Here is a 19,660-nt window from a genome sequence, read left to right on the forward strand (position 1 = left end):
AAAAACGTGCACAATGAATTTTTATCGCTTATCGCTTTTACTTTTTATTGTCGCTTTTTACTAGGTTGCGGCAGAGAGTTTGAAGACGAAAATAGAAGCTCATTAGATAGAGGACCATTCACGTCACTTGAAATAAGCTGTATTCCGCATGTACCCAAGGTTACTCCAACCTATTATACAAATGAAAAAAAGCTTGCACAAATTTCTTAGGAAAATCTCAGGTTCTTAGATTTTTTGCGTTATAAGTTTCATTTTCTTTTGAATTCCAGTTTGGAATAGGTGTATAATTAGAAAATATTTGGTACGACTAATCTTAATTATTCATAAAGTTGTACCAGTCGTGTTTCAAGCCACCTGGTAGCTAAAATTTAGAGTTTTTACTTTGAATTTATTTAACTGTAAGCTCCCTAGGATCAAAGCTTAAATATTTGGAGATTGAGGAATATTAATGAATCCATTATCCCATTTATATCGATGAGAAATTTATATTTATGATTGTTCAAAAGAATATGAAAAAAAGCCAATGTTATTTTGTAGAAAAACAGAAGAACAAGAGAAAAAATTGAAATGTAATGGGAAATATTTGTAATCATTCCGAAATAGTCTTTGATGCTTTTATAGCTACGTTCCATCCCTCTTTTCTCGCCTAAGGCCTTAATGTAGACTTGAACTGCATAAAAGGTTTTTTTGGTATTGTGAACCACCTGTTGATGATCAAAATAAAAAAAAATAAAGAACATAAACAAACGAGCAAAATTTGCATATACCCAAGGGGTCAATCTGAAATTGGGGGGAGGTAAACACACTTAAAAAGTATTAAATATTCTTTGGCGTGTTCTAAAGTAGTTTAGTGGTGCTTTAGGTATTTCCATTGTAGTTTACCGGGTTTTTACCCGGTAAACCCGGTAAATATGTAGGAGTCAAGTTTGGTTGATGGGAAGGGGAGGTCTGAATTACCTGAAACCGTTAAAACAAGTGAACTATACAGAAGACATAAGAAATTATAGATAAAGCCGCAAAAAATAAAATTTTGGGGAAGGGGTGAGTCCTCTGTTAGATAAATGACCGGGGACAGATAAACATGACCACAGGCAACAAATGAGATTCAAAAGTAAGAAAATAAAGATTAAAAAATGTTGCCCTATTTCTCATTTAACTTTCGGATCATTTGCCTAGAAGAATTTCATTCCTAATTTCCTGAAATATAATTCTTAAATTTAATCTAAAGTAGTTGTTCAAAATAAATTCATTTGTTTTCAGATAAAGCATATTAACTAACGCTAAAGCTTAAATATTGTTATCAAAATAACACTTACTGCTTATAATCATATCTCCCCTTCCGTTAGTCCAGTAAAGTATAGCCTTTGGATAAGCTTCTACATGACATTCGAGTATTACTTCCCTCCCAAGAGGAACGCCTTCTAACTGACTTGGGACCATAACCATGGGGGGAACTGGAATAGACAATAGTGTTAGAAAAATGATTTTTCATATCCATTCCCCTCTTAGGAATAGCATCTTGTAATTCTTAATGAATAAAACAACTGAACTTTAAATGATGATCAGGTTAAACGAGTCAGATGAAAAGACACAGAGCTCCTTGCTTATAGTTCATGGTAGTGAAATGTAGGTAAGAAGTAACATATAGAACTAGGAGCTAGAGCTGTTGAGAATTGATTTTTAATGGCAATATACATCAATAGAACTAAGATTTCATGCTGGTTCCAAATATTTAAACTTAACTAAATTCAAAGGTATTTAATCAGTCGGTTCAACTAATTATTGTTAAATTTTAACCAAAATATTTTCCTTATACTTCTTGCCTTCTTGTATTGCTTTTGGGCAATAAGCTTTCTTTTTTTTACCTAGGAAAATATTTGACTTTTTTTATCTGTTACGGTTTTTTAATAATATTATAGTTTTTCAATTCATTGTTCTTTTCAAATTTTAAGCTTTTCCCAAATTAAGGGGTTTTTCTTTTTTTTTCTTTTTTATTTAAAATATTCTCATAAATACCTAAAAGATTTTTGTTCATTTTCATGTATGATTTCTTTGTTTTTATTTCTTTTAACAGCCAAAAAAGCTTATGCAAAAGTGATCAATTTTGAGTAAGGCCATTTAAGGGAAATGGAGGGATCTTGAAGCGAAAAATTGTACTTCAAATGAATTTTTTTTTTTAATTTGTTGCAATCGTGGAAGTAGTACCCTATGATGGAAAATTACCTCGTTAAATTGTTAGACAGGCTTTTCAAAATCACCCTCAGCGGTAGAATTCATCAAGATTAAGTCTGTTTGGGCTCCAATTTTTCAAATTTATGAATTTGAAAATGCAACAATTTTATATTTGAATACTGGTAAGTTAGTTCAGGCGCTAATAAAGAAATGATTTTCAGGACGGGAGCCTACTAATAAAAACAACTAACTTCATTTGGTAATACCCATAAGAAATACTCAGGAACTGGGGAATGCTCACTATTTTGGGGAGGACACTCAAGGTTCAGTCCAATTGCGTCAATCGTTGGTGCAGCCGTGCATATGTGCAGTCTTTAATTTTGAATTTTATAAATTTTAGTAGCACTGAAAGGAGAGTTGGAGAATACAAAAAATTTACTTATAAAAACTAGCATAAGAATACTTTAGACAAAGTAGGAAGCATCTCTGAAAAAGAAATAAAGAATAAAATTTCCCATCCGGCATATCTACAGATTCCGTATTCTGATCTACCAAATTTGAAAGTTTGACCCATCCCAAGAAGGATAGTTGTCGATATATATATTTTTTTTTTGCTTTTTTTAAAGATCCTACCAAATCAGCTATTATACAATACTAATAATGGGATCACTCGAATTGAAATTTCAGACTTAAGTCATGTTTGAGTTGAAAATTTCTTGTAAAAATAAAAATTTCAGGTTTTTTTTTGCTGCGAGGCAACAACTCAGATCAAATAGGGCAAACACACCGGTGGATAAAATCTTGGAATCGAACATAGACTAAAAGTTATAAAAAAGCTACTTATATAGCCCAAGGATTTGAGAAGTCACGCTGCCACACGGAGTGACGTTCATAACTTAATATTTATGCAGTCAAAACAACCTGGACGGCCATAATGGATCAGTTATAAGATCATAAACTCTAAGGTTTAGCCAGTCATGCATAGTTTAATATCAACCGGTAGCGGAGAAGCAATAGATCTTTGAATATTCCCCTCATTACCAGCTATAGAATCTTGAAGAGAAAAGGTGATAACTTTATTTTAATTCACATTTATTGGAATTTTTGATATAATGAATCAGTTAAGAGACCATAAACTCAAACGTGTAGGCAGTCATGCATAGTTTAATATCATCCAATAGCGGAGAAGCAATGGATCTTTGGATTTCTCCCTCTATTACCGGGTATAGTGTCTTGAAGGGAAAAGGGTGATGATTTTCTTTCTAAATTCAGATTTTTAGGTATTTTTGAAATAATGGATCTATTATGGATCATGTATAAGATGTAGTTAAATAATAAAACAAACAGGTTTTTTCAACTGAAAGTAAGGAGTGACGGCAAAACTTAAAACGAACAGAAATTATTGCGTATGCGAAAGGGGTTGTCCCCTCCTCAACGCCCCGCTGTTTACGCAAAAAGTTTTTATTGTTTCAAAAGTAAAGGTGATAGAAAGAGTTAAACTTTGGCCAAAGAGCGTTGAAGAGGGAACATCCCCTTTAATATATGGAATAATTTTTGTTCGTTTTATCTTTTCATGTCGCTCCTTACTTTCAGTTGAGAAAACTTGTTTGTTTTCTTATTTAATTTCCAAACGTTTTTGAATTAATATATGTATTGATTTTGGCTCACTGAGCATGAATAATCAAAACGAAATTGGGATTTCATTTCATTTTTTTTTTTTTTTTTTTTTGGCTAAATGGCTTTCTCATAGTTTTGATCAGACAATTTCGATTCAAAAACGGGTTGGGAGAGGAAGCCTAGTTGCCCTCCAATTTTTGGTTACTTAAAAAGACAGCTAGTACCTTTTATTTTTTTATGAACGTTTTTATGAGTAATAAATATGCGTAACTTACGAATTAGCTTATGTAACGAACTTCTATATTTGTGTATTTTTATTATGTATATGAGAGGGTTTGCCCCTCGTCAGTACCTAGCTCTTTACACTAAAGCTTGAATTTTGCCTCAATTCTATTAGAATGGCCCCCGAATCAAAGAGGCTGTAGAATATACAGTTGAAATTACTTAAAAATGCTTCAGCGTAAAGAGCGAGGTATTGAGGAGGAGACGAACCTCCTTATATACGTAATAACTTCTGTTCCTTTTAATTTTTAATGCTACTCCTTACTACCAGTTGGAAAAACGTTTTTATTTATTTTCCCATTGTTTTTTTTTAAATAAAGCTAGAAAATCCTGCACTCCCTTCAAGGAAATTTTCTTCTCTCATGATAAATTCCTCCATGGAAATATCCCATCATTTAACCCCTTCCCCTTGAACCAACCCCCCACCCCAACGCGAAAAAGTCTCTCTGAAAACGTATGTACATTTCCCAATAACCATTACTATATGCAGTGATAAAGTTTATAACTTGCAGCCCCTCCCCTGGGGACTGTGGAAGATTAGGTCGTCCCCAAAGACATAGTTACTAGGTTTTTTGTCTATACGAGCAAAATTGCGATTTAAAAATTTTAATCCGTTGACTTTGGGAAAAACATGAGCGTGGGAGGGGGCCCAGGAGCCCTCCATTTTTTAAGTCACTTAAAGGGATACTAGAACTTTCAATTCTCACTAGAATGAGCACTTTTTTGACATTCTTGGGCCACATGGTCGATACGATCACCCCTGGAAAAAAATAACAATAATGAACACGCATCCGTGATCTGTGTTCTGGCAAAAAATACAAAATTCGACATTTTTGTAGATAGGAGCTTGAAACTTCTACATTAGGTTTTTTGATACGCAGAATCTGATGGTATAATTTTCGTTAAGACTCTATGACTTTTAGGGGGTGTTTCCCCCTATTTTCTAAAATAAAGCAAATTTTCTCTGGCTCGTAACATCTTATGGTTAAGACTAAACTTGATGAAACTTATATATTTAAAATCAGCATAAAGATACAATTCATTTGATGTAACTGTTGATATTAAAATTCCGTTTTTAGAGTTTCAGTTACTATTGAGCCTGGTCGCTCCTTGCAACAGTTTGGTACCACGAACTGTTTGATTACATACTCTAACATTTAGGCAAGTCATTCAAAATTTAATATCAACCAGTAGCGAATAAGAAATGGATCTTAGCATATATCCCTCCGTTGCCGCCTATAGAGTTTTTAAGGGGAAAGGTGATAATTTTTTTTTAAATTCAGATTTGTTGGTATTTTTTAGTAAATCAACTCTCTACTTTAAATTATTCGTGGTAGTTGAGGGAGGGAGAACAACTTTCATGATAAAATTTTTGCGACAATGGCACCAATAATCAAGATCTATGGTGGGGGGCCAAACGTGACAAGGGTGCCAATAATTGATCAAATTGTCAAGTTTGTTTTAAAAAAGGTGAAAAACATAAAAAACAAGGATTGAGGGTGCCAGAAAAACTCTTGTTTTTTAGGAATGTTTTTAAAGCAAGTATATTGAATATTGATTGAGTCACAGCCCCTCTCTTATTGCAGAAATGTTCAAATTTGGATTAAAAAATTACATATATTTGCTTCAAATTCACAGAGGTGGAATGGGTTCTGGCATAACTTTATTTTATTTAAATTTAAATAAAATTTACCGGACAATTTTTGAATTAGATTCTAATCATAGAATATAATTCAAAAATTGGATTTAGATTTATCCTCGTCCAAAAATTTTTTAGAGGTAATCTTAATAGCATATTTTTTGCACTAACGACGGCATATTGTTATTACCTATTGTTTGTGAATTATTAAAGGACAAAAAAGAAAGTAATGAGAAAGCTATCGGTTAATATTAAATATGGAATTTGAACCGCCAAATATCAAATGTTATTATCAACTTTTTTTGCTACCTGGACCAACCAAACACATATTAATATACAAATACTGCAACTTTAAAAATAAATTATTTTGACAGTTTAAAGATTATCAAACAGTTAAGATAAAGAACTGTAGTAAGGAGCGACCCGGCTCAATTGTAACCGAAACTCTAAAACATGAAATTTTTATAACAATAGTTACATCAAGAGGGCCACATTTTAATGCTGATTTTGAATGTATAAGTTTCATTAAGTTTAGACTTCCTCATCAAAAGTTACGATCCTGAGAAAATTTGCCTTATTTTAGATAATAGGTCAAACAACCCTTAAAAGTCGCAGAATCTTAACGAAAATCACACCATCAGATTCAGCGTATCAGAGAACCATACAGTAGAAATTTCAAGGTCATATCTACAAAAATGTGGTATTTTGCATTTTTTGCCAAAAGACGGATCACGGATGCGTGTTTATTTGTTTGTTTCTTTAGTTGTTTTTTTTTCAGAGGTTATCGTATCGACCAAGTGGTCCTAGAATGTCGTTTGAGGGCTCATTATAACTGAAATTAAAAGTTCTAGTTCCCTTTTTAAGTGATCAAAAAATTTGAGGGGTACCTAGGCCCCCTACCACGCTCATTTTTTTCCCAAAGTCACCAAATCAAAATTTTTGAAATAGCCATTTTATTCAGAATAGTCAAAATACCTGTTAATTATTTCTTTGGGGACGATTTACTCCTTCCCAGTCCCCGTGGGAGGGGCTACAAGTTACAAACTTTGATCGCGTGTTTATACATAGTAATGGTAACTGGGAAATGTACAGACGCTTTCAGGTTTTTTTTTGGTTAGGGGGAGGATTTTTTAGCATTTTTTCAAAGAACAATGAAAAAATAAATATGAAAAAGTTTTTTCAACCGAAATTAAGGAGTAGCATTAAAACTTAAAACGAACAGAAATTATTACACATATGAAGGTTCAACTCCTCCTAATACCTCGCTCTTTACACTAAAGCAATTTTATTAATTGCATGTATTTATTCTACGGCCTTTGTGATTCAGGGGTCATTCTTCAAGAATTGGGACAAGATTTAAGCTTTAGTGTAAAGAGCGAGGTATTGACGAGGGCGTGACCCCTGTCATATACATAATCAAAACATACGAATGTAGAAGTTCGTTTCGTCAGTTAATTCGAAAGTTATGTATATTTTTACTAGTATTAACTTTCGTAAAAATTAAAAGTTCTAGTTGCCTTTTTAAATAACCAAAATATTGGACGTAATAAAAAACTCAAAAATAAAAGTTTAAAACTAATGCTTAATAACTAGAAAAGTAAAACATTACAGCTATGACTTTAAAACGAAAACCTTAAGCCAAAAATTTTTATAACTATTACCTTCAAACTAAAAACTTTTAAAAGTTAAACTTTAAACGTTAAAAACTTTAAAAGTAAAACCTTAGAAAAAACTCTTAAAACAGAAACTTTAAAATAGAAAATATATTTAAACTTAAAACTAAGATTTTTAAAACTATACACCTTAAAAGCAAATTATTTAAAACTAAAAATTTTAAAATAAGGGATTAAGAGATAAAAACTTTAAATTTGATAATTTAAAACCAAAAACTTTATCTCTAAAACCACAAAACTAAAGATTTTAAAACCAAACCTTTAAAACTAAAACTTTAAAACTTTAAGCGTAAGACTTTATAAATAAAAACAACTGTTAAAACTACCTTTTAAATCAGGAATTCGACTTAAAATTGATAGTTAGAAACTTCAAATTCTAAAACAAATCTTTAAAACGGAAACTTTAGAACTTAAAAGTGACAAATTCAAACTAAAACTTCTGAAACTAACTTATAAAATTGAAACTTTAAAATTATAACTTTAAAACTGAAATTTAACGCACAAAAAAGCTTTGTAGAACCTTAAAAAAATCTGAAAAACCAAAACTTTAAAATAAATGTTTACAATAAAAATTTTAAGGCCTAAAAAAAATACTTTAAGAATTAAACATTAAAAGTAAAATCTTTAAAACTATAAGGTGTAACCAAAAAATTTTTAAGTTAAAACCATAAAACCTATAATTTTTCGAAATGAAACAATGGCAAATTTCCACTGTTCAAACTAAAAACAAACAATTGTTTGTTTTTAGTTTTTAAAGTAATTTTTGTGGTGAAAAGGTTGACCAACCCTTGAGTGTGATAATGTGCGTCAGAGAATGTTATCGGGCTGATACATAGTGCCGCTCTGACCTCAATTGCCTGGAGTCATCGATATTGTTTTTTTTTAAGTTAAAGGATCATCTAGTGTAAACAGATGTTTTTTCAGTAAAATGCCTGTAAAATGCCATATTTTGTGATAGTGCTTGCCAGAGGATGCAGTTTGTCAGCCGCTGAGTGTCACAGGGTGAAAATTGCCATGGAACATTACAACCTAACAATGAAATGGCAAGTTTCCACCGCTAAAATAAAAACAATAGTTATTTTTAGTTTATGAATTATTTTTTGTGGAAAAAAAGGTTGAAAAACCCTTATTGTGATATTGCAGTCCATGAGGTGCCATCGAGCGGGTACACTGTGTCAGGCACGTTATTGGGTTTTTTCATTCAGTCAAAACGATCCATTCTCGTATAAATGGATATGTTTGGAGGAAAATGTCCAGAAAATGCCATATATATGATAATGGTTACCAGAGAAGGGGGGGCATGTGTCAGCCAGAGATTATCAGAGAGACAGCCCCATGCAAAATTTTGGAATCGGTGGGACTTGGAGCGGAATTGTTGGAATCGGAACTGAAAATCGGGGGGGGGGGGGGCAGAAGTGGGGAATCCGGAACTAATGTAAACGGATCTGGATTTGGAACTCTTACTTCCAAATTCAGACTCTTCAGAATTCATGACTTCGGGCATAGTTGGAACTGGAATCGGTTGAACTAGGGTGGAAGCAAGCAGAATCGGAGAGGGAACTGCTGTAACCAGGAGTCACAAATGGAGGAAGCGGAACTGTAAATCATTTTATGAAAAAATTATCTGAAAATCTCCTTAGGAATGATGAGGGGGCTGCCAGAAGGCCAGTGATAATGTGGCACAGTGGTGTGAACTGACATGGTGTACCATGGAGGCTTGGGTTGCGAAAACATTAACCTTTGGGATTTAATGCATTATTTTTGACAAATAATATCTGGAAGATGTCTTAGGAGTGATGAGGGGGTGCCAGGGGGCCAATAACAGTGTGGCATGGTGACATGAATTGACATGGTGTATCATGGAGGGTTGGCTTGCGAAAAAATGAAACATTGGATTTAATTTATAAATTACCAAATTGCAAATATCTGAAAAAATATTCTTTGGGATGATAATATGTATTACAGGGTTGCCAGGGGCCTGCCACATATTTTCATGGGGGTGTGAATATGCTTAGTCTTGTTTCAAAAAATCGTTGCATTTCCATTAAAACCTCTCAGAAATACCTCTTAATATGGATTAAATTTACCTCTAATAAAAACCCACCTACTCTGGAATTGTTTGCTTGGATGGGATAGGCAAATATTGGTACGGTGGCGAGGATATGCATACTCTTGGCTAAAAAATGTTGCATTTTCATTAAGATCTCTCGGAAAAACCTATTAATAGGGCTTTAATTTACCTATAACATCAAATCACCATCCTCTGAAATTGCTTGCTAAGGTTCCCATCGTCCTTCGGTTCATGGTCCTTTTTGCTGATATTTTATCATATGTCAGGTTTTTTTCATGTTTTTAGGTTTGTTATGCTTTAACTGCATTTTTGGTGTTTTAAGAAGACAAAAAGAACTTTTAATTTTGCGAAAGTTTTTATTTGTAAAAATATACATAACTTACGAGGTAACTGATGAAACGAACTTCTAAATTCGTATGTTTTTATTAGAATATGACAGGGGTCACGCCCTCGTCAATATCTCGCTCTTTACACTAAAGCTTAAATCTTGTCCCAATTCTTGAAGAATGAACCCTGAATCACAAAGGCCGTAGAAGAAATACATGCAATTAATAAAATTACTTTAGTGTAAAGATCGAGGAATTAGGAGGAGTTGAACTCCTCGTATGTGTAATAATTTCTGTTCGATTTAATTTTTAATGCTGTTCCTTAATTTCGGTTGAAAAAACTTTTTCATATTTATTTTTTCATTGTTCTTTGAAAAAATGCTAAAAAAAATACGGCGCCCCCTTCGTGAAAATTTTCTTCTCCCTTGACAAATTCCTCCATGGAAAGCTCCCCCGAATAACCACCTCCCCTCAACCCCTCCTCCTAACCAAAAAAAACCCTGAAAGCGTCTGTACATTTCCCAGTAACCATTATTATGTATAAACACGTGGTCAAAGTTTGTAACTTGCAGCCCTTCCCACGGGGACTGGGAAGGAGTAAGTCGTCCCCTAAGAAATAGTTAATATGTTTTTTGACTATTCTGAATGAAATGGCTATCTCAAAAATTTTGATCTGGTGACTTTGGGAAAAAATGAGCGTGGGAGGGGGCTTAGGTGCCCCCCAAATTTTTTGATCACTTAAAAAGGGAACTAGAACTTTTAATTTCAGTTAGAATGAGCCCTCAAACGACACTCTAGGACCGCTTGGTCAATACGATAACCTCTGGGAAAAAAACAACTAAAAACAAACAAACAAACACGCATCGGTGATCCGTCTTGTGGCAAAAAATGACAAATACCACATTTTTGTAGATATGAGCTTGAAACTTTTACTGTAGGGTTCGCTGATACGCTGAATCTGATGGTGTCATTTTTGTTAAGATTCTACGACTTTTAAGGGATGTTTCACCTATTTTTTAAAATAAGGCAAATTTTCTCAGGCTCGTAACTTTTGATGAGAAGTCTAAACTCAATGAAACTACATTCAAAATGAGCATTAAAATGTGGCCCTTTTGATGTAACTATTGTTATAAAAATTCCATGTTTTAGAGTTTCGGTTACAATTGAGCCGGGTCGCTCCTTACTATAGTTCTTTACCACGAACTGTTTGATAATCTTTAAACTGTCAAAATAAATTATTTTGGAAAGTTACAGTATTTGTATATTAATATGTGTTTGGTTGGTCCAGGTAGCAAAAAAAAGTTTATAATAACATTTGATATTTGGCAGTTCAAATTTTCTTTAATAGCTGAAGCAGAATTATGATCCAGCAGGTTGAGGTTAAAATCACCAATAAGGATTAGTTTATAGGGACATTTTTGGACTCAGTCCAAAACCTCTTCCAGAATTTTAAAATCGAAGAAATAGATCCACTGGGGGACCTATAAACCAAACCCACAGCTAAATACTTACACATTGATTTAATCTCAATAAAAAGGGATTCAAAGATTCCTTCCTCATTTCTGCTCAAATCACTTCGGACATTATATATAAGACGATCAGCAATATAAAGGACAAGGCCACCTTTCACCATCAGTTTTCTATTCAGCCTCTCCGTCCTATATCCCGGAATATCTAAAAGGATATCCTTTTTTGAATTTAGGAAAGTTTCACATAATCCTATAACATCAGGAGTTCCACCAAACTGACGATCAATTTCAGCTCATCAAAAGACGAGCAAAGTCCCTTAATGTTAAGCTGAAGCACAGAGAAAACATCATCACGTTTAGAGGAGGCAGAACCGCTTAAATGCGAAACATATTACTTTTATTACCCGAAGTAGAATCAATATTCTAAAATACAAGGAAAACAATAAAAAATAGTATAATCGAGGTAAGGATAAATAAGAAAAAGCAGGAAAAGAGAAGGAAAAGGAAACAAGAAAAAACCAAGAAATAAACAAATGATCTGCACTGGTAATTTAATCGCAAAAGAATCATGTATATGCCAAGATATGAAATTTATCACAGGAGTCATTGGCTCACGCTTTTACGGTTTTTAGGACAGTTAATGCTGTAGCCCGTATGGCCTGGAGCTTTACAACTAAGACAAAAAGGACTGTTCTTAAACGGGGATTTAGATTTAGACTTATGGTCAGTAGCTCCGCATTTTGAGCACAGGGTAGTGTTTGTGCAGTTTGCTGCAAGGTAGCTAGTCACATGGCAGTTAAAGCATCGATGAGGCAAAAACACAAACTCCTGGGTGGCAAGTCGCTCATAACCGATTTTCACTGATTCTTGAAGGAACTGATCTAAGTCTTTTCTTGATTTGAAAAACACTTCGAATGTGTGTGACGCACCACACTTAGCTGTTTTGATGCATTTTGGGATTAATTCCTTCTGTGACAAGTCGACTAGTTCGTCCGGTGCTTGTTTAATAACAGCAACAAAAGCAGGCTCGTTAAGTTTAGCATTTAGAGTGGGGTCAGAACGCTTTGCCTTTTCAACAGTTATACTAACGAATGTTTAGACGAGACTACAGTTTTCCATTCATTCTTGCCACGGCGTAGCTCAGATACATCGCTGCCAGGACTAGGACAAAGACTGTCTAAAAATGCTTGGCACTCCGTTGGGCCTTTTAGCTCTTTTGGAGGATTTTTTAGTATTACAGCATTCGAGGGTTTAGGCATTGAATCATGACTTTGGGGCAAGACCAGAGACTGGTCAGAGAGGCTACTTGAAGGGTGAGATATGTTTGCCAGAGCGCTGTCCAATTTACGCAATAACTCATTGACCTTGGATACAACTGTGGCATTTACGGCCTCTCCTATAGTTGGGACTTCACATGGACTAGGAATAATAAATTTAGGAATTTTTAAGTTTTGCTTGGCAGCAGCAAGTAAGGTTTTACACATGTTAAGAATATTATCTTCATCTTTAGAGTGAGTCACCATTCGGGTTGTAACACTTAGTTCGGCATAAAGAACTTTCTTTGCTTGGATGATGGTATCGCGATCAAACAGTTCGTGGTAACGAACTGTAGTAAGGAGCGACCCGGCTCAATAGTAACCAAAACTCTAAAAAATGGAATTTTGATACCAATAGCTACATCAAAAGAATTGCATTTTAATGCTGATTTTAAATATATAAGTTTTATCAAGTTTAATCTTGCCCATCAAAAGTTAGGAGCCTGAGAAAATTTGCGTTATTTTAGAAAATAGGGAGGAACACCCCCTAAAAGTCATAGAATCTTAACGATCGGATTCAGCGTATCAGGGAACCGTACTGTAGAAGTTTCTAGCTCCTATCTAAAAAATGTGGAATTTTGTAATTTTTGCCAGAAGGCAGATCACGGATGCGTGTTTATTTGTTTGTTTGTATGTTTTTCTTTTGTTTTTTTTCCAGGGATGATCGTGTCGACCCAGTTGTCCTAGAATGTTGCGAGAGGGCTCATTCTAACGAAAATGAGAAGTTCTAGTGCCCTTTTTAAGTGACCAAAAAAATTGGAGGGCACCTAGGCCCCCTCCCGCGCTAATTATTTTCCCAAAATCAACGGATCAAAATTCTGAGATAGCCATTTTATTCAGCGTAGTCGAAAAACCTTATAACTATGTCTTTGGGGACGACTTACTCCCCCAGTCTTACTTACTCATATATGTAATAAAAACATGAGAATAAAAAATTCTTTACGTAAGCTAATTTATAAGTTATGTATATCTCTTACTAATAAAAAGATTCGTAAAAAATTAAAAGTTCTAGTTGCCTTTTCAATTAACAAAAAAATTGGAGGGCAACTAGGCTTCCTCCCCCGCTCTTTTTTCTCAAAATCATTCGATCAAAATTATGAGAAAGCCATTTAGCCAAAAAAAATATGCAAATTTTGTTTTAATTATTCCTCTGCGGAGAGCCAAAATCAAAACATGCATTGATTCAATCACGTTAAGAAATTAAATAAAAAAAACAAGTTTTTCAACTGAAAGTAAGGAGCAACATTAAAACTCGAAACGAACAGAAATTACTTCGTATATGAAAGGGGCTGCTTCCTCATCAACGCCTCGCTCTTTACGCTAAAGTTTTTAGCTGTTTTAAAAAAAGAGTTGAGAGAAAGAGTCAAACTTTAGCGTAAAGAGCGGAGCGTTGATGAGGAAGCAGCCCCTTTCATATACGAAGTAATTTCTGTTCGTTTTAAGTTTTAATGTCGCTCCTTATTTTCAGTTTAAAAAACTTGTTTTTTTTTTCATTTAATCAAAAAAAGCGACAGTTGCCTTTTGGGTTAACTGTTGCCTAACTCTATCAGTTAGAGATCGGCTTAAAAAGTTCAAAACAGGATTCAAAATTAATTTATCTTCCATTTTACAATGACCAAATGCTTTCTAAAATTAACCTGCCTGACTAATTTACTCCACCTTCCCTCTCTTTTCTTTTCTTTTTCTTTCCTCTCCTTCTATTCCCTCTCTCCTTACATTCAATTTAAGTCCACAGAATATCAAGTATGTGAAATCAATAGATGTTGACCCCTTGATAAACTGTCACACAAGTTTTAATTAAAAACTGGTATTTTGCCAAATACTGCGAGATCTAGCAAGTGGGATTAAAATTCATACCTCAGACTCTCAGGTATGTGAAATGAAAAATAATGCGATTAGCTCAGATGTTGGCACCATAAAAGCTAGTTCAGTACTGAACTATTCAGTTACCATTCAAAAGGGTGATTGTAATGAATTTTTTACTGAAACTATTATCAAAAGGGTTTTGGATACAAAAATAACAATTTTAGAGTCAAAATATAAGGTTTGATTTCATTTTATAATAATAATTTATATATAAAATAAAATTTATTAAAAATTGAAATAACAATTTTAGAGTTAAAATATAAGCTTTGATTTCATTTTATAGTTACTCTTAGTACCTGCGCAGTTGGCACTTTGCATATTTTTTACAAGTATTGACAGTTTTGGAAATCTAAGCGTGAAAAGGAATGTAAAAATTGATTAGGAATATATTTACAATAGGAAAATAGAATTTTACTTATCTGGTTCTTAAATATTAGTTTTGAAGTTTTATTTTTGAATTTCATTTTGAAAGTTTAGTTATAAAATTTCAGTTTTGTAGTTTTAATTTTGAAGGATTTAGTTTTAAAAGTATTGGTTTTAAGGGTTTAGTCACAAAGTTTTTGGATTCAAGCTATCATTTTTAAATTTTAGGTTTTAACTTCTATTATTTTACAGGCTTTAGCTATGAAAGTTTTTCCAAAATTTTCAGTATAATAATTTTAGTTTGAAAGTTTGAAATTGTCAGTTTTGAAGTTAAGGCTTTAAAAGTCTTTTTTAATTTAAACAATTTTAATTAAAGTTTTCTTAGATTTAATGAGTTATAAATTTAAAGTTTAGGTTTAAAAAGTTTTATTTTTAAAGCAATAGTTTGTGAAAGTTTTTGGTTTTGAGGTTTCACCTTTGTAGTTGATGTTTTAAAAGTTTATTTTTAAAGCATGTGGTTCAGCAAAGCAAAGTTCAAATTCAAGCAAAGTTTATTTTAAAGCAAGTTTATTTTTTAAGCATATAGTTGAAAACTATATAAACTTAAATATATATATATATATATATATATATATATATATATATATATATATATATATATATATATATATATATATATATATATATATATATATATATATATATATATATATATATACATATATATATATATATATATATACATTTTAAGTATTTCACTATTATTTATATGTATTTTATTCATGTTTTAAAATTAATATTGTTATACAGTATTATACTTACATTGGACCTTAAGCACCATCCGTTGACTAACCATGGGGGGTACACCATTCGAAGCTATACACAAAAAAGCACCCATATGAAGTCGGCTAACTTTTTGAATGGTTAAAGACTCGCCATCTATTGAGGTAACTGTAAGACAAATTAACTTATTGATAGTTGTCAGATTGATTGAAATTCAGATTTTTTTTTTTTTAATAAAAAAGGGATTTATAAAAATAATGTTTTTAGAGATGAATATAATTTTTATTTCTTAGGTCTGTATTGCTTTTGACGTCAAATACAGATAACTCAAAATTTTAGGCAGAACTTGAAGTTGGGACTTTTTTTAAATAAAAGAAAGGAATTCATAACGAATTTCAATTGGAATTTTGGTAAAGTTTTGAGAATTCAAGAAATCTTAAGATACATTTTACACTCTCTAATGGAAAAAAAGCCTTGCGTAAGGAGAGCATTCACAATAATTTAAGGATGTATCTAAAATAAAACACTTTTTTTTTACAAAGTAACCATATCTTGGCTCAATCATTTCAGAGCCTTACTTAGTCTCTTAAAAACCTACTTTATTACTTCCTTAAGACCTAATGGGGAGTCTGTATATTTAAAAAGACACAATTTAGAATATGACAATCGTGCAAATCAGAAACTTCGTAGTATTTTTCAATCCATTTTTATTTATTCTAAAAATGCTAACTTTTTAGCTCTAATTTTATTTGAATTCGAATAAATGCCATCATAAACCACTATTTAGATAGATTTCAATAAAGTTGGATAGTAATTCTTGCGAAATACTTTGTGGAATAGCTCTCGTATTACAAAGACAGGACCTTAAACTGAACCAAATCAAGATTTTGTGAAAAACGTGAAAAAGCTAAATATTTTAAGAGCTTTAAAATCCAGACTTTAAAAAATTTTCGGTTGTTCACTAGATCCATATACTTATTCAATTTATTGAAAAATTCTTATAAGAAGAGACAAATGAGAAAAAACATCTATTCAAATTAGTGTATCTTTAATGTTGTCTGACTTTCAAAATACTGCTCCCAGTTATTGATTATTAATTACAAGCTCTATAGATATGTTTCTGAAACCTGAAAACATAGATTATTCGAATATTTGACATTAAAAAAATAAATGCTGCATAGTTAAAAACATTTTATGGCAGTAATAAGACCGTTTTCAAAGTGTTAAAAAGTTTAAAGTGTTGTGAGTGCTGAATATGATCTTAAAAAAGAAATTTAGTAAGAATTTAAAGTTTCAATTTGAAAAGAGAATTAATACGGTGAAAGTGAGTAAACCTTAAACAAACAAAATTTGTAATAAAATACAGTTTTGATATTAAAATAGACAAAGATCAAAGAGTTAGCAGTAACGAATTGTGAGTAAGAAGCAATTCTGCCAAATAGTAACCGAAACTAAGAAAAACGGGAATTCTGATAAGAGCTATTACATTAAAACAATTGGCTTTTTATGATGATTCCAAATATATGAAATTCATTAGATTGAATTTTATTCCTCAGAAACTACAGGGCTGGGAAAATTTGTATGATCAAACAGTTCGTGGTAACGAACTGTAGTAAGGAGCGACCCGGCTCAATAGTAACCAAAACTCTAAAAAATTGAATTTTGATATCAATAGCTACATCAAAAGAATCTCATTTTAATGCTGATTTTAAATATATAAGTTTCATCAAGTTTAGTTTTACCCATCAAAAGTTACGAGCCTGAGAAAATTTGCCTTATTTAAGAAAATAGGGGGAAACACCCCCTAAAAGTCGTAGAATCTTAACGAAAATGACACTATCAGGTTCAGCGTATCAGAGAACCCTACTGTAGAAGTTTCAAGCTCCTATCTACAAAAATGTGGAATTTTGTATTTTTTGCCAGAAGACAAACCACGGGTGCGTGTTTATTTATTTTTTTCTTTTTTTTCTTTTTCCCAGGGGGTCATCGTATAGACCAAGTGGTCCAAGAATGTCGCAAGAGAGCTCATTCTAACGGAAATGAAAAGTTCTAGTGCCCTTTTTAAGTGACCAAAAAAATTGGAGGGCATCTAGGCCCCCTCCCACGCTCATTTTTTCCCAAAGTCAACGAATCAAAATTTTGAGATAGCCATTTTGTTCAGCATAGTCTAAAACCATAATAACTATGTCTTTGGGGATGACTTACTCCCCTAAAATCCCTGGGGGAGGGGCTGCAAGTTGCAAACTTTGACCAGTGTTTACATATAGTAATGGTTATTGGGAAGTGTACAGACGTTTTCAGGGGGGGGGGGGGTTATTTTGTTTGGGGGTGGGGCTGAGGGGAGGGGGATATGTCGGAGGATCTTTCCTTGGAGGAATCTGTCATGGGGGAAGAAAAATTCAATGAAAAGGGAGCAGGATTTTCTAGCATAACTATAAGAAAACAATGAAAAATAAACATGAAAACGTTTTTTCAAATGAAGGGAAGGAGTAGCATTGAAAATTAAAACGAACAGAGATTATTACGCATATGAGGGGTTTTAAGAACACTTTAGCATAAAGAGCGAGGTATTTAGGAGGAGATAAATACCTCGCTCTTTATGCTAAAGTATTTTTAGTAATTTCAACTATTTATTCTACGGCCTTTCTGATTCAGGGGTCATTTTTAAAGAACTGGGACAAAACTTACGATTTAGTGTAAAGAGCGAGGTATTAACGAGGGTACAACCCCCCTCGTTTACATAATAAAAAAATTAACATTATGAAAGTTTGTTAGGTAAGTTAATTCTTAAGTTACATATACTTTTTACTAATAAAAACATTCGTTAAAAATTAAAAGTTCTAGTTGCATTTTTAAATAACCGAATAATTGGAGGGCAACTAGACCTCCTTCTCCACCTCTTATTTCTCAAAATCGTCTGATCAAAACTAAAAAAAGCCATTTAGCCAAAAAAAGAATTAATATACACATTTCATTTTAATAATTTATGTGCGGAGAGCCAAAACCAAACATGCATTAATTCAAAAACGTTCAGAAATTAAATAAGAAAAAACTAATTTTTTTTAGCTGAAAGTAAGGAGCGACATTAAAACTTAAAACGAACAAAAATTACTCCGTATATGAAATGGGTTGTCCCCTCCGCAATCCCTCGCTCTTTACGCTAAAGTTTGACTCTTTGCCACAATTCTACTTTTTAAAACAATTAAAAACTTTAGCGCAAAGAGCGAGGGATTGCGGAGGGGACAACCCATTTCATATTCTGTGTAATTTTTGTTCGTTTTAAGTTTTAATGTCGCTCCTTACTTTCAGCTAAAAAAAAATTAGTTTTTTTTTATTTAATTTTTTATAAAGAGGGAAACACCCCAAAAAGTCAAGGGACTTTAACGGAAATAACACCGTCAGGTTCAGAATATTAGAGGTTTCAAGAACCTTACAGGATTCAATCTCCAATCTAAAAACAATGGTGAATTTTGCTTTTTTTTTCCGAATGAAAGATTTTGGATGGGTGTTAATTATTATTGATTTATCTTCCCATGAGTGGTTGTATCAGACCAATATTCATAGAAGATCGATAGAGGGGTGGTTCGAATAGAATTTATAAGATCTAGTGACATTTTTAAGTGACAAAATCAATTAAAGGCCAACTAGACCCCTCACAAACACTTTTCCCCCAAAGGCATCCATCTGAAATATTGAGGTAGCCGTTCGATTCAGCATAGTTGAAAAGTAAAAAAAATATGTCTATTGGGCTGCCGCAAACCCCAGGGCCTCTGGGCAAAGGATTGTACTTTAACAGTTTTCTCCCTCTTTACACACAAGATTTGCTATTAGAAAATATACAAAATTCTTCGGTTGGAATTTTCTGTTGTTGGAGTGGGGATATTCCACAGGGGAATTTATCTTGGCGAGGAAAGTTTACAGGGGGAATTTTCCATGGGACCATTAAACAGGGGAAGGGGAATTCCTGGCAGTATTTGAAAAGTTGTTGGAAATTAGATACAAAGGAATTATTTTGAGTTGCAAGTAAGGAGCAGTATTAAAATGAGCCCATCCTCATATAAGGAAGAAATTTTACTTTTTCTA

The 19,660-nt window shown here is 32.9% G+C and overlaps 1 protein-coding gene and 1 long non-coding RNA gene across 4 annotated transcripts in view; one reads left to right on the plus strand and one right to left on the minus strand.

The window, feature by feature from the left end:
* LOC136028338 (uncharacterized) overlaps window positions 1-19,660 on the plus strand; it is a 142,803-nt gene that overhangs the window by 103,322 nt on the left and 19,821 nt on the right. The gene's annotated exons all lie outside the window — the stretch shown is intronic.
* The window catches only part of LOC136028337 (lachesin-like), a 185,324-nt gene that overhangs the window by 9,869 nt on the left and 155,795 nt on the right, over window positions 1-19,660 (minus strand). For all 3 annotated transcript variants that reach the window (XM_065706118.1, XM_065706120.1, XM_065706119.1), the window contains exons 6-7: window positions 15,617-15,745; window positions 1,317-1,454 (exon numbers count right to left, since the gene is read on the minus strand). In XM_065706118.1, the coding sequence (XP_065562190.1) occupies window positions 1,317-1,454; window positions 15,617-15,745 (267 nt within the window). The remainder of the gene's footprint in view (window positions 1-1,316; window positions 1,455-15,616; window positions 15,746-19,660) is intronic.

This window comes from Artemia franciscana, chromosome 6 (assembly GCF_032884065.1).
Source record: "Artemia franciscana chromosome 6, ASM3288406v1, whole genome shotgun sequence".
NCBI classification, from domain to species: Eukaryota; Metazoa; Arthropoda; class Branchiopoda; order Anostraca; family Artemiidae; genus Artemia; species Artemia franciscana.